Source organism: Cupressus sempervirens, chromosome 10, assembly GCF_028749045.1.
Source record: "Cupressus sempervirens isolate cs-2001-9-10 chromosome 10, ASM2874904v1, whole genome shotgun sequence".
NCBI lineage: Eukaryota > Viridiplantae > Streptophyta > Pinopsida > Cupressales > Cupressaceae > Cupressus > Cupressus sempervirens.
The window spans coordinates 351,168,264-351,185,019 of record NC_143127.1 but is presented as its reverse complement, the minus strand read 5'-3'; the positions used below and the strand labels follow the sequence as shown (position 1 = coordinate 351,185,019).

The 16,756-nt window shown below is 34.2% G+C and overlaps 1 protein-coding gene across 1 annotated transcript in view; it reads left to right on the top strand.

Annotated features, from left to right (window-relative positions):
* Positions 1–16,756, top strand: part of LNO1 (Nuclear pore complex protein) — a 169,399-nt gene that overhangs the window by 88,529 nt on the left and 64,114 nt on the right. The window contains exons 6-7 of the mRNA XM_089807749.1: positions 9,212–9,324; positions 14,550–14,689. Coding sequence (XP_089663875.1) covers positions 9,212–9,324; positions 14,550–14,689 — 253 coding nt within the window. The remainder of the gene's footprint in view (positions 1–9,211; positions 9,325–14,549; positions 14,690–16,756) is intronic.

Here is a 16,756-nt window from a genome sequence, read left to right as displayed (position 1 = left end):
TGCTTTCAAAATTGTAAAGAGTCAGAGAAAATCTTTGGCATGTTTAAGGATTTCAAAGCCCTTACAGAAAATTCCTCCAAAAAGAAAATCAAAATACTAAGAACAGACAATGGGAAATAATACACCTCATAAATTTTTAAAGAATTTTGTGAAATGCCAGTATTAAGAGGGAGTTTATTGTACCCTATAATCCTCAACAAAATGGTGTTGCCGAGAGGAAAAATAGAACTATTGTAGAAGTTGCAAAAGAAATGTTGTATGACGAAAACTTAGAAACTTCATTTTGGGTAGAAGCTTCTAGGATAGCTATCTACATTCGAAACATATGCCCCCACTCACACCTGAAAAACAAAACTCCCTGAAGAAGATTTTATGGGCTTAAAACCTGACATAAATTACCTAAGAATATTTGGTTGTCCTGTTTACATCCATTTGCCTAAAGAGAAGAGGTCAAAACTAGAGCCTTCTGAAATTAGAGGAATTTTTTAGGATATAGTGAAATCTCAAAAGCCTACAATATATATATATATATATATATATATATATATATATATATATATATATATATATCTGTGGACAAAGACAAATAGAATTGAGGAGATGTCATCTTTGAGGAGGATATTGCCTTCAAAAGGGAAAAGAGCTCTAATTACATAGAAATTCAGGATACACCCAAAAGATATGGAGGAGGATCCTGTACTTGAGTTTCAGAGGGAGTATCTAGAAGAAACCACAAATGAAAACCAAACTGCTCGTGAGAATTAGAGAGTATCAACTAAAGGGAAATATACTTCTGTTAGAATGGTCATAGCTATGACAACAACTAAAAAGGTCAAAAGCTCCACCAAATGGATGTGAAAATTGCATTCTTGAATGAGACTATCGAAGAAGTCTAATTAGAAAGACCTAAATGTTTTGTGATTCTTAATACAACCTCACATGTATGCAAATTGAAGAAAGCCCTATACCGACTTATATAGGCTCTTCGAGCCTGGTATGAAAGGATCGACAATTATCTTTTGGGACTAGGGTTTACAACGAATCATGTAGACCCAAATCTCTATTGTAAAATTATTAAATGTGATATGTTAATACTAAACCTATATGTTGATGACTTGCTAATTACAAAGTAAGATCACCTTATTGTCCAATGTAACAAGCACTTGGGCATTTTACACTACTTCCTTGGTTTGGAAGTTTGGTAGAAATCTGCTGGTATTCTTTTGAATCAAGGAAAATATACTATTGATATTTGGAAGAGATTTGGTATGTTAAACTGTAGACTAATGTCTACACCCATGGAAACCAACTTACATAAGTTGAAAGAGACAACAATAGAATCCAGATTTGCAGATCCTACTCTTTATAGACAAATAATTGGATCACTGATGTACCTCGTTATCATTCGGTCGAATATCTGTTATGTAGTGAATGCTTTGAGCTAGTTTATGCGTGAAGCATGAGAGATACACCTTGTTGTTGCAAAACATATATTGAGGTACCTTCAAGGTACTATTAGATATGGTCTTAAATATGGAAATGTTGACCTAGACCTACATGAGTACTCTGATTTAGATTGGGATAGAAGTGTAATTGATCAGAAAAGCACATTAGGAGGTTGCTTCAATTTGGGATCAGCTATGATTTCTTTGGTAAACAGGAAACAATCTTCAGTATCATAAAGCTTAGTAGAAGCCAAATACATTGTAGCGTCTATGGGAGCAAGATAAGTAGTATGACTTGGGTAGTTGATTGTGGGACTATTTGGTGAGCCCGTGAAACCTACTATTATCCACTACGATAATCAGAGTTGTATTAAGCTCTCAGTGAATCTAGTATTCCACGATTGATCAAAGCATATAGAGATCCTTAATGCTATGTGAGAGATATGGTAGTTTGTAGGGAGAAATACGAATAAAGGAAATAAACCCTAATTTCATCACATAGCCACACACCTCAAGTGGATGAGTTTAAGGAAAGGGTTTGTTTCAAATCGATCCATAAAGGTGTTAAACCTTAGTACGTCAATGCAATCCAAATGATAACGGAGCATCAACTAAAACCACAACTTAATGGCCATGAAGCTAGGTAAAAGATTGCACTTTGCCCTTGATTTCCTAATTAATTACTCTAGATCTATACAAGATATGTGATGTAAAATGAAGATAATGAGAGTTGTATTAAGCTCTTAGTGATTCCTGTATTCCATGATCGATCAAAGCATATAGAGATTCCTTACCACTATGTGAGAGATATTGTGTAGGGGTAAATGTGAATAGAGAAAAAAAAACCCTAATTTCATCACATAGCCACACACCTCAAGAGGATGAGTTCAAGGAAAGGGATTCTTTCAAACTGATCCTTAAAGGTGTTAAACCTTAGTAGGTCAATGCAATCCAAATGATAATGCAGCATCAACTAAAACCGTGACTAAATGGTCATTAAGCTAGGTAAAAGATTGCACTTTGCCCTTGAGATCCTAATTAATTACTCTAGATCTATGCAAGATATGTAAAGTAAAGATATTAAATGCTACATTAACAAAGATAGGTAAAGTAATTATCACAAAGATTTGGATTTGAATTTCTACTGCTTGTGCTACTTTTGTGGATGAACAGAGGTAGATCTAGGCTGTAAGTCATCAAATCTGCATAACCCAAGAAACATTCAACGATTCTGCAAGGGTGACTTCCATCTGCAAGGGTGACCTCTGCTACCCTGCAAAAGTGTATGTGACGTTGATTCTGATTTCACAGTGATGATAAGCGACAAAAAGTATACATAGATCCTCAATCGGTTCTGCCTTTCGAGATCTGCATATCTAAATTTTGGTGTTTTGCGTGGCTATGCAGGGGTTTGCCTTTGTCAACCCCCTGTTTTGGTGGTTTCTACCTCCACAGATAATTGTTATGTCAATTGCAAAGTGTTTGATGCTCGTGTATGAGCTCTGAATGTGCAATGCCAAGATCTAAATCCCTAAATCCAAACCCTAGCATGAAGTTTTGTGCTTGGATGACGATGAAGCAATAATGCATAGATCCAAGATAACCTAGAAAACATACCAAGCCCACAAGGCTAAAGTACTCTAAGCCATACCATCTGTATTTGCTACTCCATGATTGAATCTTGAATGCTTGAATGATAGAATGGAAAGAGAAGGATAAATAACTCTCTTGCTTCAAGTGATGTTTCCAAGCCTCCTTGCCTTCACCTTGCAAATGCACTAAGATAAATTGGGTTGTCCACAATGATTTTTTCACTCGAAGTATGCTTGTGCTTTCTTGCTTGATTGCTTGGGCATGCTCACATATGCCTATCTTATGCCAAATGAAGGAATTGAAGCTGCTTATAAAGGATCTCAAATTAACCTTCTCTTATAGGTTGACTGGGCTCAAAAGCCAAGTTTCGGACCAAATCTAAAGGAGGGACCAAAGACCGAGACCCAAAATGGGCTTCATGTAGGAATGCACTACGTCCCTGATTGGTAGGGGCGCATTGCGTCCTTGACAACCAGGTGTAGAAGCTCCCAGGCAATCTCAGGATCCTAGAACAGGTCTTTGAGCTCATAAACCAAGTACATATTTCAAGGAAATCTTGTTTCGGTGCGGAAAAGGAGTTGAATTGATTGAAAGAAGGGGAAGAAAGGACCTAAGTAAATAGATCCCACCTCAAGTTTTGCGTTATAGGATACAAATTCCAAGGAGGACTTATTAGGTCCTACCTAGATCCCATTTAAGAAGCGGATAGGAGAGGTGCAAATGCATCTTCAATGTAGATTTACTGTTAAATTACATTAAAATAGGTGCTAAACGGTCATAAATTGAAGTGCTTCCAATTTAAGATGGTATAGGTAGAAAGGAGTGTGATCCAGTTGGAGAATGTTAGTACAAGCGATCAAACAACAAACATTCTCACCAAGCCTCCCTCTAGACTTAAATTTGAACACTTCAAGAAGAAACTTGGTATGGTTGAAATGTAAGTTATTGAGACTAAGTCTAAAATTGTTTATTTGTGCTAATATATATACTTTTTTAAAAATTAATATGTAAATGCTTTTTGTCATATGTGTGACTATGACTTTATGGCCTCCCTTGTGTACATTATTGAAAGGTGATGATCTTTTAGATAATATACACTTGTATCTAACATTGTAAGGTGACGACTTTACAATGATTAGTTCTCTATCATGATGAATATCATGTGACTTGATATTCGTGAACATGTCATGATAGTTTCTTTGGGACATTTTGGTAGACATCATGAGACTTGATATCAGTTGCAGATCATTATGTTCTTTATGAGATAAAATCATGGTTGATATGCCATGATTTGCTATGGTAGACATCATGAGACGTGATGTCAGTGCACACAACTTGGATATATATATAAGAAGAATTTCATGTGACTTGAAATTCTTGAGCATATTATATCCTTTGATATCATGAGTTAGGCAATATCTCTTTTCACAATAGATGAGCCTATTGTGATTCGTGCGCGTGCGCGCACACACAGAGAGAGTTAGATTCTTTATCTTCTCTAGCTAAGGAGTATTGCTGAATAGCTTCGTTCAGATAAATTGGATGATATAATCTCCCTTGATATGCCAATAACATACATGCATATATATACTAATTCATTTTTGCTTATATTAATACATATATACATATATATTAAGCAGATCATTGTTTTATCATCATCTAAATTTGTTATCCTATATCCAAGCATATGTGTGATCTGCTACAGCAAATTCTTTGTTGCTCTTTTATTATAGTGATCGAGTCATGATCACACAATCAGGTTATATGCAAATTTAAGTATGATTATTACCTTTGCAGATTGGCGATTATAGACGTTTGTTTAAACAAATTAATGAATAAAGACTAATTGGTAAGCGGTCTAACTTGCATTCAAATCGTTACCAATGTAGAGGCATGTATTGTGTGTACATGTCTCCTCTTGGAGGGGACACGTTCACCCAATACTTGCCCCTTTTCATATCATATTTATACATGTACCTGATCGGGCTAAAGAGCATTGAAATCGATAAATGCTCTGCCCTGCCTTGAGTTGTATGATCAGACTCTAATATTCAGTATTTATAAATATTGAATATGCTTCACAATTTGAGATTGATCAAAACTTTCACATTCAGATCTGAATCTGCAACCATCAAATCAGATATTACTAATTATACAATTCTAATAAAAATGACTTCTGATATAAATTTAATTACATTTACACCCTCTTTGAACTTGATTACTTCCAAGGACTCCATTTGTTACTTATAAGTGTGACTTCTAGTACCTCTCATCCCTTCAAAAGTTGTCTCAAAATGATTGTGCATGATGCAAGTCAGGTCTCAGCAACCTAGGATCATTAAAATTTATTAGATTTCTACAATCAATGAAATGTTTCATGGAATTTCAACTGTGTAAATTTTTGTGTCAACATTTCGGATCCATCATCAAGATGAAAGTGTGCAACTTAAGGAGAATGAAAATTTGTAGACTTCAATTGGATAAGTAGAGGTAAGGAATAGGAAGGATTAAAGAGACATTTGTGGCAAGGAGTGTAAAAAAAACAAATAAACAAGAAAGAGAGAGAAATAAAAACTAAAAATATACTTATGTGTAATTTCTTAAAATTAAAAGCAAGAATTTAAAAAGATAATAGAGATAAATCTTAAAATTTAAGAAAAAAGACCAAAAAAGAAAAAGAAAAAGGAGATAATTCTTTCTTAATTCTCCTTTTCAAGTTAAGTTTTTTTTCTAGTGTAACACTAGTATTGGGGTACGTCAGGACGTTGGGACAAGATTTCGAGATATCGGGGGACAATGACAAGGGGAGGACGGGGCAAGGAGGGCTGTTGTATATTATACATATAGAACTTGAAATGCTAGTTGCAAAATGATGTTTTAGACTTTAGTAGAACATACCAAATTAAAATACTTGAAGATAGCAAAATTGCAACATGAACTAGAACCATTGAACATTCAACATAGTAACATATTACATACCCAATCATAACATTCAAAAATCAAAATTCAAATAGAAGTTCAAGTACCCATCCTAGCGGCGGCATGGTTGCGGAATGACAAAGGTGGGGGTACTTGGGTACTCAAATATGCAGTGCGGGGATGTCTTGGGGATGGGTATGTCAAGGTTTGGGAGGGGGGTGTGAGTCCCCGTGTTTCAATGTTTTTTCCCCCTCTTGTTTCTTGTACTTAGGTTTTCTTTGACCTCTCATATATTTTCTATATAATTAATGAGTTTCCTTCTTTTTATTACCTTTTCCATGTCTCTTCTTAATTCATTTCTTTAAAATTCCTTGTTTTTTTGTTTTTTTGATTTCTGTGGTTATTTTTCGTTTCCTTTTCTTTTAGCTCTCTTTTTAAGTTTTTTGTCCGTTTTATCCTTTTTCTTAAAGTGTCTGGTAAACATTTTAACTTGATCAATGATGGTGACATGACACATCCTCTGACTCCATGTGAAATGCTTTTAACGTGGAGCTATGAACCAGTGAGGCCACAAACGGGGGACCTCATCCCCTTTTCACACAATTGAGGCCTAAATCTGTGAGCACATTGGATAATTGAAGGCACAGACTTGCCATCACTATGGTTCATCAAAGATTTGAACTTGGGTGGGGACAACGATACCACCATTGCTTAACCAATACTCTAAGTAGTGAACCCCCTTTTGTATATCTTGACCGTAGTTAATTATCTTATTTTATATCTTTTATTTTAAAATGCACTTTTCCCCCCTTTGTTTCAAATTTATTTGTTTTCTTCCTTCTTTGTTCTTTTTTTCCCTTCCGTTCCTTAATTTCTATGTATATATATTGTAATTGCCATCTGATAATTTATTTTCTTAGAAATTAATACTTTACTTTATTTATTTCTTTATTTTGGAGGATATTTTCTCTTTGTTATCTTTTGATTTTCCCTTGATTGCCTATTTTTTTTTGGTCTGATTTCCTCTTCTTCCCCTCCTTTTATCCACCGCTGCCCCCTTATCCTTGTTTCTCCTTTTTTATTTATTTTTGTCTTTTTCTTATATTTTAATATTTCTCTTAGTTAGTTTTTCTTTTTAATGTATTATCTTTAAGAAGTTAAAGTTAACTATGTTTTAGTTTTTCTTTCTTGTTTATTTGTTTTATTTTGTTTCTCGTTCTACTCCTTTCCCCCTTTTCTTTGTATTTCTCAACCTTGAGTTGTGTGCGCTTTTTGTGCTCTATCCGTCACCTCTATTTATCTAATCTAAGTCTGCAAACCTTCATTTTTGACTCGCAGTTACGCATTTTCATCCTGATCATCGATGGATCATGGAGTGCGATCCGAAACATTGATGTGGAAATTTACATATAGTTATCTAGAAACACTTCAAGCAATCTAGAGTCGTGCAAAAGATATATTAATAGCACATGAGATAATATTGTATGCATATTAAACAGGATATAATTTTATAAATAAAGTTAAAAATAAATTAAATCTATCCTCAGCAATTCCAACCTTGAGAGAGTTGTAAAATAACCTTGTGACATAGTGGTTTCAGACAAAGGTTTTAATCTCCTCATCCTCTTGGCATATATCTTTCACCCACTCCATTATGACCCTTGGATTCCTTGTGCAGCAATAGGTAGTAATATATTCTCCAATTGCAGATGATTTTGGGCCAAGAACTTTTTTTGTTTTATTTGTAGCCCCACACTAACCTGGGCACATCTGAGTTGGATTCACAACTTCAAGTTATTTCATCTTGAAAGTTAGATTGCATTACCACTATTGCTTTGCATCTCACAAACAGTTGAGTGGTTGTAGGAAATAAGTACACGTCATCTCCCTAGTTTCCATGTACACAAGAAAAATTAGGTCAATGAAGTAGCAAACATCTTTAGTTTTTTGACAAAGTGCTTCTTTATTTTCCAGGTGAAGGAACTCTGACAACTCAAGTGTCTGGTGCACTAAATATTCTTGGAATTGGATTGTCTTATAACAAATTGAAGATTCTATAAAATAATATGCTCACTTTCTATCAGATCAAACATTATGTATTCTTGACTTTCCATCACCTTTATAATACATTATTAGCATGCAATACCTTTTTCAGTTTTCTCATGAGTAATACTCAATTTTGATCTGTAAGTTTAGTATTGTACACATGCACATGGACTCAGATTTGTAAAATTCTATTCACTTACTTGGCAGGTCAAAAACAGAGAAATACAAAATCGAGAATCTCAAAAATGGCCTGGAAAAACTGCTTTGAAATTTCACATTATAAAACATAAAAAGCTGAAAATTCCATAAAAATTAATAAGGACATTTCTGATATATATATATATATATATATATATATGCAGAAAAAATGTTAACCAGATTTGAGCTAAATCTTGCAATAGTTGGTAGGATTGCTCATATTTATAAGTTTCAGCTTGTGATGAATAGCTGTATTTGCTAGTCCTCGTTTTCTTGTATGTAAGTTTGTGCTTTTGTTTTTGTTTTCCGCATTTTCATTGCATGTTCAGTATAACCATAGGCTTAATCAAAAGATTTGTCGATTAGATTACCTTGTGCCCTGTGCAAAGTCATGGTTTGTATGTAGTGGAAATTATATATATATTAACCTTAGATGTAAGGTAAATGCTGCAAGTTCGAGTGTAAGTTTTAGAGTTCAATATTGAATCCTTGAGTTTATTTAATGTTTGCAGTGCTTTTATAGGGATATTATGTTTCATTATTTGCACTATTAGGATATGACAACTTCTTTCAGGGGAATTTAAATTCATTGATATATATTATATATAGAATTTTTTAAATATGGACCACAATTTTTATATGTGTTAGGCATTGGATATATCTGATTCTTGTATAGTTTTTATTTTAGGATTCAAGACTCCATAGTTTTATTGTCCTGTTATGAAATTGTTATCTACTTTAAAATCTTCCGTGAAACAATTAAACATCTGTTTTCTCAGTCTAATTCTGTGAATAATAATGGCTTGGATGCCTATGTTGCCTATGTACAGATGATAATCGACACGTGTTTGTAGGTAAAAATTTATGTTATGTTGCATATGCAAAAATTGACTGTGATAGTGATCACAAACTATGTTTCCTATTATGATTATGTTCGTCAAGTTCAATGTATGGTTTAAGTTTATTGACTTAATTTGTGGCCCTCTTTAATGAAACATGGGATCTTGTAGGAGCCCGAAGATGCTGAAATGGTGGCGTTTGATTCTTTGTTCACAATGATAGACAGTTCAGTTTTGCCGTCAAATACTGGACCTTACTTACTCCTAAATTATGTTGACATTTGGTATAATGCACAATCTTTATTTAATCTACATTCATGTCTTTCTTACAAATTGTTTTTGGCTTTTAGTGTTTTATTGGATGTGAATTTTTGAGGGAGGTGCATATTTGTCCCCTCCACAAAAAAATATCACCAACTTTACAGTTCTGTAGAAGAGCACATGTGAATACAAGATCCTTATTTAAGCTTTATTCATGTCTTTGAAATTCTGTTTGGTGTGTAATGTTTATAGGATCTTGCAGTAGGTATAAAAATTATGATCAACTTTTCATTTCTCTATAGGGGTTTATGTGAATTTATTTTAGATGTTAAAGTAAAAAAGTCAAACGCATGTGCACAAACTTTTATTGTAACCAACTTTACAGTTCTGTAGAAGAGCACATGTGAATACAAGATCCTTATTTAAGCTTTATTCATGTCTTTGAAAATCTGTTTGGTGTGTAATGTTTATAGGATCTAGCAGTAGGTATAAAAATTATGATCAACTTTTCATTTCTCTATAGGGGTTTATGTGAATTTATTTTAGATGTTAAAGTAAAAAAGTCAAATGCATGTGCACAAACTTTTATTGTTTTTGAGTGATATATTACTAACATACAGTTGACCTCTCATTGCTACATTTAAAACAACCGTTTAAGTTGCAATGTTCCCTATGCAAAATTGCTTAAGGCTCCTGTTGGTTTACAGATTTTTTATTTAAATCAATGATATTGTCCCTTGCAGTGATGTACAATTAAATGATTTTAATTCCTCTAACCCACAACCAATGCAATTTCAAGTTCATCCTGTAACATTTCTCTTGCATATTTCCAGTGAAACATGGGGACTCACACCCCCTCCCAAACCTTGAAGTACCCGTCACTAAGAAATCCCTACAATTGGTACTTCGAGTACCCGAGTACCCCCACCTCCGCCATTTTCACATTGCCAATATTCGTCCAAATCCCTAGTATTGGTGCAATCCAAAAATATTCACAATTGAACTAAATACTGAATCAATTCTGGAGTAACCTTGCATTGCAACTTGCAATAAAAAAGTAACAATAGATATGAACGTCGAGTTAATCAATTTTCTTCACATTTTTTCCATTTTAATAAATGAGCTTTAATAAAACTAGTAATAGTAGAAACCATGGGAAATGTAGAAGCAACACTCAAGATCTTCAATGAAAATTATATATTAACTTCACCATACTTGCTAACATCTAAGAGCTTTTTAATCAATGTAACAACTCTTATTCTAGGCACAATCCTGTGGAAAAAGTGTAGTCTGAAGTCCAAGCTAGGCTCTGTTTCTACTTTGTGGCTACATATGTTGGTCCTAGGTGTGTAGTTGTCAAACTTTCTTGTGGTTGCATATCCTAGAGGGAAAACATCACTATTCACGAGTGACTGAAATTAACACTTAGGTTGTTAGAAATGGCAAACATATGGGTTCTAGATTGATTGCTTGTTATTCTAAGTGTTGAGCAAGTTTGCATCGTCTGCACAAGTAAAAAAGTGACCATTCCCCTGCTTAATGGCTTCTACTTCGGTCCTAGTGGATCATTATTGCCCCTCTGCTATTAACTAACAAGTTTATGCTGATTTCTGCCAGTCAAAAGTACGCTATGAAGCAATTTATTTTTAGTTTGGGTCATTCAAACTTAAATTAGTTTCTTGTACCAGAGGAAGTGGCGGTAAAAGTACTTCAGCTGCTCAAGGGAAGTCAAACAGTAGTACTGATACTTAAGCTGCTCTATATGTATAGTAGTACTGATACTTTCATATGATAAAATATTGTTCGAATGATTTAAGCCAAGTATTTTAGCTTTCCAATTTTTTGATCAGATCACCACCATGTGTTCCTTTTTGTTGTAATTGATCATTGTTGGTTTATCTGCTGGATCCTATTTTAATTTCCAATGCTTTTTCTGCTTTGCAAGGCAGGTGTTGCAAATGGTGAATTCGTCTACCATTTTGGCATTAACACATTTCCACTTGTGTTAAGCTATTTTGGTTTGATTGGAACTTGTGTTCACTATCAGCCTTTTTGACTTGATTAATTTTATGTTTTTTTATAATGTGAATTTGGAAGGTTAGCTGATCTTTAGTTAACTCCTATTGTTTTTGTTCTATTCTTTTTCTGCTCTCACCTTGCCTACATGAAGAACTTTGTGATCAGAAATAAGTGGAGTTTGAATGATAGTAAAAAATCTCGCATGAATTTGAGTGAACACTCTATATGTATTATTACAAATGAAAAGAAAAATCACAAGATTAAGAAAACAGAATGAATATATGAGGCATGCAAATTTTAATGTTGGATTCTTGTCACCACTACAACAGAGTTTCTTCACTTTGGAGTTGTTTCAGTCGTTGCTAGGTGAACATGAACATTATTTTTAAGTACTAAAGTAGCTTAAGTCACTGCTAGAATCAATTAAGATATGGTGTTCAACTTAGCCCACTGTGTTATGAGTCCTGAGCCTATTATTTCAACGACTTACTCATTTAGGTGGCAACCTGTTTCGCAATGCTATCTTCTGACCCTAATGTAAAGATTAGCTGCATCAAACATGTATGCAACACCATTTCAGCTTGGAAGATAAGTACAAGATAATTGTGTTAATTTCTTAAATCCAATATCTAGGTAAATAGATCAGATCTAGATTTAGACTACTAGATATATTTAATGAAATAAAGCAGCAAAAAACTAGAAAAGCAAAACACAATCATACACAGTTCATATGCTCTTCATTCAGTACATTATTCAAAATAACTTCAGAACTTAGAAGAGCTCCCTGTACATGGGAAAATGGCTCTGAAACAAGTTACAAACAAAACAACAAACCTGGAATATTCTTGGTATTGCTACCTTCTCCTTTTCTGTTAACAGATGTAAACTTTCTCCTTTCTGCCCTGTTGAAAATTAGACTCTGATTCTCTCTCTCCCCCTCAATGCCCTCCTTGAGAAAGATAATTAAATTCTATTTTAACCCTTAGCTTCCGTTTATAACGGCAGTTCGGAAAAGTAGAGTCCTACTTGAAGTCTACTGCTATAAAGTAGAGTCCTATTTGAAGTTGTCCTACTTGTTGTCTGCTTCCATAAAGTAATGTCCTACTTGAACTCTACTTAGAGTCCCACTTGAACTCTACTTCTCAAAGTAGGGTCCTAGTTGAACTCTACTTCTAACTTACCTTTTTGAGCTACAATTATCAACACTCCCTTTTAACGAGGAAGTAATTCCCCACCACTCCAAGCTTGTCTCGAAAGAAAACAAACTTCCCTTTTGCCAAATGTTTGGTGAGTATGTCTGCAATTTGTTCATCCATCGAAATATATTGAAGCTTAATTGCTCCCTTCAAGACCTTGTCTCTGATTAAATGATATCTTATCTCAATGTGTTTTGACCTATCATGAAACACTGGATTTTCTGAGAGTTCTATGCAACTCTGTTTGTCACAATAAATCACAGTAGGCTCCAACTCCTTATCAAATAAACTTCTAAGCAGCTTACAAAGCTAAATTGCTTCACAACTTGCCAAACTGGCTGCCATATACTCAACTTCAGTTGACCTGAGTGCAACTGAGGTTTGCTTCCTTCTGAACTAGGTAAGCATGGCAGATCCTAAATTGAAACAACATTATGAAGAACTCTTCCGATCTGTATCACTCCTTGCCCAATTTGAAATAGAATGCCCTTGCAACTTCACCCCATCTCCACAAAGGTATTGCAAATCATATTCCATTGTGCCCTCCAAATATCCGTGCACATTCTTTGTTGCAATCCAATGAACCTTTCTTGCCTCTACCATAATATTGACTCAAGGTGTTTACAACAAAACAAATGTCTGGTTGAGTGTTGATGAGATACAACAACGAGCTAATTAATTGCCTGCATTGTCTGGATTTTGCCAATTTTGACTTTGAAGAATCAAACTTCAAGTTGGTTACCATTGGAGTAGCCATTGATCTACTGTTCAAATGGGTCAATAAACTATGGAGTCCTAATATGTTGTATATCCTGAGACCGAATAATTCTAGAATATATGTTTCTACTGATAAACTACTTTTTTGAAACTAATAAAAGTAGACTATCGCTTGTTTCTTATCCATGAATGGGCCTTTCTATGCTAAGCATGTGAATTTGGTCTTCCCTTTTCTGTATATTTCATTTTGATAGTTATCAATGCCTGGACACAATTAAAAGTGTGGATTAGTCCAATTTAAATAGCATTCAATTTTATATTAAAAGGATGAATATCTGTGTTCCATGGGGACAGACACCAAACGCTGTTACCGCCTGTTCACATACCAGGGGTGTTATGGGGTCAGCTTTAAAATGTACCCTTAATCTTATTTACAAAAAAGGGGTCCATTTGTGAAGAAATAATTCTTTAACCAAGGTGGACATACAACTTTAGCTTGTACTTGATAAAAATTGGCAGGCTTTTGATTTCCTAAACATGTACTATATTGGCGAATTGCCAGTAGAAATGTATAGGTATTTGTTAACTGATTCAAGTGAGTTTTTCACAAATGTTTGAATTTGATTTACTTTGTCCATTATGCCATGTGCTTTTAGGTTTCTCTAGTGGACATTGTATTTCTTGTGTTGCACACAACTTGGTATTATCACAATGAGGGATAAATGAGCAAGCTCACTGGTGGAAATGATCAACCTATCATTGTGAGCGTGCTGCATAATTAGGACATATGCTTTGTAGAATAATCTAGTTTATTGTATCCAGAGAATTTTGGAGTTATTTGCAATCTTTGAATTTATGTTGACTGTACTTTGTACCTGATCCAAACCCACTTTGGTGAGGGATTGTCAGCCGTTATTTATTGTTGGCATGGTTGTCTTGATAATACTTTTAACAGTTGTCTATCCCTGAAGTGTACTATTATTTTGCTATCTGTAAAGTAAGAAAAACTTATTAGATATGGCGCGCACTTTTGATTTTGTATACTTTTTGTGACATTTAGATAGCTATGATAACTCTATTCATCTTTATTATTATATCATTGTTATTCGTAGATCTCCCTTGTGTTGCATTTATTTACTAGAAGCTATCGTTAAGTGGACTGCACTCATAAATTCTGGATAGACCAGCAGGATTTGGAAGTGTTATCTTTTGCTTGTGTTTGGTTTTCCTTTTATAATCATTTGCCAAAGAAACTAATGTTAGAAGAATGGAAAAACATATTAAGCTGACATGATTTTATCTTCTATGAATTTTAGGGATTTGGCAGTGGTTGCTAATCGGAGGAATAGTGATGACCATATTGTTTTGCTAGGCTGGGAACTTGTCAATGGAAAGAAAGTGGCAATGTCCATAGAGATTGTTGATGATAAATGGAATCCTAGGATAGAGTTACAAGGTATGTATCGTTAGGCCTCTTCAAACTTGACCTTTTTAAATTCTTGTCCAGTTATATAAATGTGGCAGAATGTATATTCCCCAGTTGATGTGATAAATGCAGATAAACTTATACATGTGGATTAATTACATGTTGCAACAGGCATCAGCTATTCTATCCATTCTTAGTAAATCTCTGACTGGTGGAATGAAAGTCTACTTGGAAATTTCCTTGATCTATATCCAGTTTAAGACTAATTGAGGTCACTAGGCAGTCATGATATTGGATAATATCATCTAAGACCAGACACTTTAATTTGTAAGCTTTGTCATTTGTGATTACTATGACAGTCTTTTAGTAAAGGGATGGCTATTCTTGACTCAAACTAAGAAAGAATGCCTAAAATTGGGTGAAAAGTGGTATAGGTCTGAAGAGTACAATGCTAATCACTAATTGCATTGAGAAAAGTACATGGCATTCCCCTATAACACATTCTAAAAAATCTTAAAATAGCTTTGATGCAAAAAACCAATGAAGCTGCCTGCCTAAAATTGGGTGAAAAGTGGTATAGGTATGGAGAGTACAATGCTAATCACTAATTGCATTGAGAAAAGCACATGGCATTCCCCTATAACACATTCTAAAAAAATCTTAAAATAGCTTTGATGCTAAAAACCAATGAAGCTGAAGGCAGTAAATCCCATAAACTGTAGAAAACCAGTTGTACAATAGTATTCCTCGTAATTCATACAACAGTCATTTCTGAATGTCATTGTTGACCCAATGTAGAGTTGTGAGGATAAGTCTAGATTGAAAATTTTCTTGACTGTTTTTATGTGATGAAATCCAGTTCTTTTTTAAGAAAAAAGTTGGAACTTATTAAAAGAAAAAAATGGAAGGCTTCACTATGATGTTTCTGTCTTCTGAAGGTTCCACTGAAATTCCATTGATTACATAGTTTTCATCATTTATTTTGAACAAATGCAACATAGTAAAAACTTAAAATTGCGGTTCCATTAAAATACGACTTTTTCTCAAGAGACATCCATTTGAACTTCTTAGTTTGTTTGCTGGTTGTAATGCAGTGATGCTATCTCTCCAAACATTCTTTCAACATCTTCTTGTCCATCAGATTGGGTGTTCTGTGAGTCTGGAGAACATTGCACAGATTGAGTGCCAAAATTGCATAGAGATTGAAAGCATCACACATAACTGTGAACTTCTTGGTGAAATCTTGTGTAACCTAGTGAGGGATAACTCACATTGCCTGCTCGTGTTTTAATGTCTGGTTTTCTTCTGTTGTACATGTGGTTGCATCTTAGTATTTTCATGAGATGAGCTGCAATTGCATTGTTTAGTCCTTAATGTCTTTGTGTGAATATGTGAGGCTTTCTCAGAAGCTAAGTAAATGTTTTAGAGAGTGGATAGTTTATTCTTCAGTTGCTGTGATAAGTGCAAATAAACTTATACATGTGGCTTTATTTCATCAGGTGTTGTACAATGTATTTATTCTTAATTAATCTCTAAAGTGTGGAATGCAAGACTACTTGGATTTTCCTTGATCTATATCTAGTATATGACTGAGTGTGGTCATTGAACAGTCATGATATTGGATAATATCATCTGAGACCGGACACTTCAATTCACAGGCTTTGTCATTTGTGGTTAATATGACAGTCATTTAGTAAATGGATGGTTATTCTGGTCTCAACGCTAAGAAAGTGCAAGTGGTAGTCACTAATTTCATCGAGAAGAGCATAGGGCATTCCACTAATACACATTTAAAAAAAAAAAAAAATAGCTTCTATTAAAAAACAGTGAAGCTGAATGCAGTAAACCCTACAAAGTGTAGAAAGCCAGTTGTACAATTATATCCATGGGAATTCACACAACAGTCGTTTCTGAATGCCATTGTTGACCCAATGTAAAGTTCTGAGAATAAATCCAGATTGAAAATTTTATTGACTATGCTTTTATGCGATGAAATCATTTTTTAGGAAAAACTTATTTATTTAATTTAAAAAAAGAGGGACTCTTTGTTCCCAACTTGAAATTGAGGAAGACTTATTTTATGAAAAACTTAAGAAA